Source organism: Oncorhynchus tshawytscha, unplaced genomic scaffold (assembly GCF_018296145.1).
Source record: "Oncorhynchus tshawytscha isolate Ot180627B unplaced genomic scaffold, Otsh_v2.0 Un_contig_447_pilon_pilon, whole genome shotgun sequence".
Taxonomy (NCBI): domain Eukaryota; kingdom Metazoa; phylum Chordata; class Actinopteri; order Salmoniformes; family Salmonidae; genus Oncorhynchus; species Oncorhynchus tshawytscha.
Genome location: NW_024609818.1, coordinates 46487 through 52486, shown reverse-complemented (window position 1 = coordinate 52486; position 6000 = coordinate 46487). Strand labels below are relative to the sequence as shown.

At 44.1% G+C, this 6000-nt stretch overlaps 1 protein-coding gene across 1 annotated transcript; it reads left to right on the top strand.

Annotated features, from left to right (window-relative positions):
- Positions 1-819: 819 nt before the first annotated feature.
- LOC121846085 (keratin-associated protein 16-1-like) lies at positions 820-1690 on the top strand. The gene is made up of 2 exons (XM_042318869.1): positions 820-829; positions 1104-1690. Exons 1-2 carry the CDS (start codon positions 820-822, stop codon positions 1688-1690), a joined length of 597 nt encoding a protein of 198 aa, XP_042174803.1.
- Positions 1691-6000: the final 4310 nt, after the last annotated feature.

Below are 6000 nucleotides of genomic sequence, written 5' to 3'. Positions count from 1 at the left end.
CAGCTAACATTAGTTGCAGTTTAATTATTATTATTTTTTTTTTTTAAACCTGTGGTTCTTAAGCAAATGTCCACCGTCCAAGTTGACTACATTGCAGATGAATGCCAGATCTCAGAACGCCTGGATTGATGTTTAGGGATAGTTCATCCAAATTACAAAATTACACATTGGTTTTCTAACCCTGTAAGAATTATATGGACAAGGTATTACAGCAATCCATGCTTGGGTTTAGTTTCCCTGGCACTGTTTCCAAATGCTAGAGTTTTAGCATTTGTGTCACAATTTCCATTCAAGTCATGGGACCGATTTTAGCAATTTTTCGGGCATCATGTCCAAATCATTCGAAAGTATCAAAAATGTATTGTGAAGCTCAACAAAGTCACTTATGGATGTTGATGCTTGAAAAGTGTCTCATTCAAAGTCCTGTCTGTGGAGATAAAACCATTTGAAGCAGCCTGAAAATATATTGGATCAGGAGTTACTATCTGATCCTCCCAAGGCCCTGCTAAAATACATCACATATGTACAATCACAGTTTTACAATGACAGTTTACTCAACTTCTTATTGATATTTGGCAGTTAATAGCAGTTTATCAGGGGCCTGGAACTCCTGTTCTGGACAGCCCATCCACATGGGGTGCAGGCTTTTATTCCAGCCCAGCACTAACACAGTGGGTTCTTTTGGCCCATTCAGACAAGCTCTGAAAAAAGATCTGATGTGAAAAGATGTGATTGGTCAAAAGACCAGTGAGGGAGTTCTATTACTGTCCTGGGCCCCGGGGGAAGCATGTTAGTGTCTACTCCCGTGTTTGAACCGTTATGGATGATGGTGAAATTGGCTCCAAATAAAAGTGACATAGGTTGATTAATGAGTAGAATTCTGCAGTTTCACAATGCAAAAGTGATTGCTTTTGATTTTTTTTTAAATGGTCTTCCTTCCCAATGAAAATTAGTTTGAATGTTCGAACATGTGTTTTATTGGCATGCCATGTTGGGTGTTTTAAGAGGGAGTGTCCTTACCTGTCTTCCCTGACTATTTCATGAGACTCACTTGGCCCCAGTCTCTGTGCCCCAGTCTCAGTGCCCCAGTCTCTGTGCCCCAGTCTCTGTGCCCCAGTCTCTGTGCCCCAGTCTCTGTGCCCCAGTCTCTGTGCCCCAGTCCCCAGTGCCCCAGTCTCAGTGCCCCAGTCTCTGTGCCCCAGTCTCAGTGCCCCAGTCTCAGTGCCCCAGTCTCAGTGCCCCAGTCTCTGTGCCCCAGTCTCTGTGCCCCCCAGTCTCTGTGCCCCAGTCTCTGTGCCCCAGTCTCTGCTGTGCCCCAGTCTCTGTGCCCCAGTCTCTGTGCCCCAGTCTCTGTGCCCCAGTCTCAGTGCCCCAGTCTCTGTGCCCCAGTCTCAGTGCCCCAGTCTCTGTGCCCCAGTCTCTGTGCCCCAGTCTCTGTGCCCCAGTCTCAGTGCCCCAGTCTCAGTGCCCCAGTCTCTGTGCCCCAGTCTCTGTGCCCCAGTGCCCCAGTCTCAGTGCCCCAGTCTCTGCCCCAGTCTCAGTGCCCCAGTCTCTGTGCCCCAGTCTCTGCCCCAGTCTCCCCAGTCTCTGTGCCCCAGTCTCAGTGCCCCAGTCTCTGTGCCCCAGTCTCAGTGCCCCAGTCTCTGTGCCCCAGTCTCAGTGCCCCAGTCTCTGTGCCCCAGTCATCTAAGGCCATCAGAAGACACCGTAATAGATTTACAGCGAGATATGTGATCTGGAAAATAAAAATCGGAATTAGCCAAGCTTGGTTGTCATGTGAATACATGCCACAGCATGACCCCGCCTCTCCACAGCATGTGACATTTCACATCCAGATTTAGATTTTTACTGGCTGTGACATTTGAATGGATTGAACGATGTAAAAGAAATGCTGACGTGAGCCAAGGCTCTGGGGTGTCTCAGCCAAACTCCTGTCTGTGGTGATAAAACTACTTTGCGAGCACAGACTGATCGTTTACAGCTTAAAATATATTGGATCAGGAGTTACTATCTGATCCTCCCAAGGCCCTGATAAAATATGACAAAAATGTACAATAACAGTTTTATAAGGACAGTTTCCTCAACTGCTTAATGACATCTGTCAGTTCATAACAGTATATCAGGGGGCTTCAACTCCTGTTCTGGACAGCCCATCCACATGGGGTGCAGGCTTTTATTCCACCCCAGCACTAACACAGCAGCGTCAGATAAATCAAATTATCATAATCTTCAATTTAGCCATGAATTACTTGAAATCAGGTTCAGTATGTTAGGCTGCGTATAGACAGGCAGCCAAATTCAGATTTTTCCCCCCAACATTTTTGACCAATCAGAACATCTCTGAAAAGGATCTGATGTGAAATTGTCTGTTGTGATTGATTAAAAGACCAGTGAGAGAGTTCTATTAATGTCCAGGGCATGCCCCGGGTGATGCGGGTTAGGGTTGATTGCATTTGTTTTGGAACCAGGCTGCCTCTCGTGCATGAGCCAGGTGCCCCGTTTTGGAACCAGGCTGCCTCTCGTGCATGAGCCAGGTGCCCCGTTTTGGAACCAGGCTGCCTCTCGTGCATGAGCCAGGTGCCCCGTTTTGGAACCAGGCTGCCTCTCGTGCATGAGCCAGGTGCCCCGTTTTGGAACCAGGCTGCTGCCCTCGTGCATGAGCCAGGTGCCCCGTTTTGGAACCAGGCTGCCTCTCGTGCATGAGCCAGGTGCCCCGTTTTGGAACCAGGCTGCCTCTCGTGCATGAGCCAGGTGCCCCGTTTTGGAACCAGGCTGCCTCTCGTGCATGAGCCAGGTGCCCCGTTTTGGAACCAGGCTGCCTCTCGTGCATGAGCCAGGTGCCCCGTTTTGGCCGACGGCAACGTTGGCTCAAAACTAAAGTGGCATAGGTTAACATGTGGAGTAATGAGTAGGATTCTGTGTTTTCACATACTAAAGTGACATAGGTTAACATGTGGAGTAATGAGTAGGATTCTGTGTTTTCACATACTAAAGTGACATAGGTTAACATGTGGAGTAATGAGGAGGATTCTGTGTATTCACATACTAAAGTGACATAGGTTAACATGTGGAGTAATGAGTAGGATTCTGTGTTTTCACATACTAAAGTGACATAGGTTAACATGTGGAGTAATGAGGAGGATTCTGTGTTTTCACATACTAAAGTGACATAGGTTAACATGTGGAGTAATGAGGAGGATTCTGTGTTTTCACATACTAAAGTGACATAGGTTAACATGTGGAGTAATGAGGAGGATTCTGTGTATTCACATACTAAACTGATCGCTTTATCTGAAGTCTTTATCTGCCTTCCCGGTGAAAACTAGTTTAGAAAATTCAGACATATATTTTATGGAAAAGAGAGGAGTTGGCTCTTTCGAAAAATCTGGGGTGGGGTTTGTTCGCAGTTGTTTTTGTGCAGCAGTGAGTGAGAGTGTCATTCCAGTTCATCTAATCTGTTGTGTCATGCCATTACATTTTTATATATGATTATAGCCATTGACGGTGTCTTGTGAAAGACGTATGGCCTTGTATCAATAGAGAACGGTTGACTAAAGTCAGTGGTTCTCAATTCTCTTCCCCTACAGCGTTTTATTTTTGTATTTCTGACACACCCTTTTATGAACGTGGCCATATTGGGGCTTTCAAATGATCTGTTGCTTTAGTTTGCTTCCTGTAACTCTGCCGTCGACTGTATTGGGATCAAATTGGAGTTTCAAGAACAGTTCAGCAGGTTTGATACCATCTCTATGAGGCAGGGTCATAAAGTAATCCTAAACTACTTTAGGCTGCATGTATTTCTGACATCCGGTTTTGGATCATGGCCATGGTTGAAGAAGGTCACTGACAAGAGCTATATGTAAAACTGTTGACGACGTCTTGAAACTGCCCTTTACGCTATTTAGTATGTTTGTCCAAAGATCTGTACAGTTTTCTGAAAAACACAAGTGTCTAAGTGTTTCTCCTTGTAAATGTATTAGATTCATATTACATTTAGTCCTCCGTTGACTTCACACTGCATGCTGGTGAAAGGTGAAGACCTCATAACCTATCAGCAGAGGCGAGTGGGTAAAATCTCTGGGGAAGCCAAGCCAGGAACAAAAAGTCATATTACAACCTATGTGTTGTGATAATTGCATTGTTTGCTCTATAACCTGTTAAAGTTCATAGGCCTATATATCACGGTGGCAAGGCACAAGACCGAGACAATAAGAAGAAACAGCGGCAGAATAAAATCAACCACACCTTTGTTTAACCATGAAACCGGAGAGCAACATCTGTCCCGTAGAGTCGACAAAGCATATCGCATGTACAGTAACAGACAAGTACATGACCTACAGCACGGTCAAGCGAGTTCATTTCTCCTACATTTTTGGACTACTAAACAACTATTGATTTAGAACCACAGAAAATTACCTCAAGTCGCGAAGAAAACAGGAGCTGCCTCTCTCCACTATTCCAGTACCATTTCAACATCATTAACTCACCTGTGCTTAGTCTAATACAGTGGCAACTAAAAGGTTGATACTTTGTTTTGGTGCGCCCGGACAATTCACCTTTGAACTCACTCAGTTTAGCTCAACGCTGATTGGCTATTATTGTATGAAGAAAAAATATCAAGGGAGGTCAAATGCTCGCTGGCTCCCCCTTGCATTCAATGCTATGGGTCGCAACATTAGCATACTCTTTTTGACCAGACAGCATCAGATAGATGGCTTACACATACAGAGACAGAGGGGGCGCTGTTTCGCTCTAAATGCTTTCTCCGGTGAGATACATTCAGCCTCTTGCAAGTTGAAGGAAAATTATAAAAACACAGAGAGACGAAAGATAATTTATGTTATATGTTAATTCATATTTTTATTGATAATTTTTTGGGGAGGGAGAAGCCTGGTTTCCCTTGGCATCCATGAATATGTGGCAGGGTAGCCTAGTGGTTAGAGCATTGGATTAGTAACCGAAAGGTTGCAAGTTCAAATCCCCGAGCTGACAAGCTACAAAATCTGTCGTTCTACCCCTGAACAGGCAGTTAACCCACTGTTCCTAGGCCATCATTGAAAATAAGAATTTGTTCTTAACTGACTTGCCTAGTAAAATAAAGGTTAAAAAAATACACGCCTCTGTAACCTATTCCGTGGAACACAGAGAGATCCCATACAGGCCAGCACATTATTTTGACCTTATTAGTCACATTGCTGACACCATAATAGATTTACAGAGAGACATGTGACTTGAAAAATAAGATCTGAATGAACCGAGCCAAGACTGGTTGTTTTGTGGATCCATGCCAAAGTATGTGACATTTCATATCCAGATTTAGATTTTTACTGGCTGTGACATTTGAATGGATTGAATCATGTAAAGAAAATGCTGACGTGATCCAAAGCTCTGGGGCGTCTCAGGCAAACTCCTGTCTGTGGTTAAAACACTACTTTACGAGCACAGACTGAGTTGTTTAAAGCACCCTTGAAATGTATTGGATCAAGAGATGCTATCCTCCCAAGGCAATGCCAAAATACATCAAATATGTACAATTAATTTTATAGAGATAGTTTGCTCAACTGCTTAATAATGTCTGGCAGTTAATAACAGTATATCAGGGCCCTTCAACACCTGTTCTGGACAGCCCATTCTCATGGAAGCGAAGTCGTCTCAAAACAAACGTGAATTAATTAAGCACGTGGAGTGATGAGTACGATTCTGTGTTTTTACATACAAAAAAGAAGCGGTATCTGCCTTCCCAATAACAACTAGTTTGAAAATTCAAACATATTTTATGGAAAAGAGATGTATGTTTCTGAACAATGAATCACGTTGCCTTGATGACAACATGAGGGGTGCAGATTACTGTTAGATTTGAGAAGGGCGCTCCTCCCTCACCGCTTTTGCCTGTTCACATCACATCCGACTGTCGCTAAGGTGAAACTGCAATAAAACAATAAAAGAAACAGGTCTTTCCTTGCAGACCTCTAACTCCCAACTGCACTATTCAACAAACAT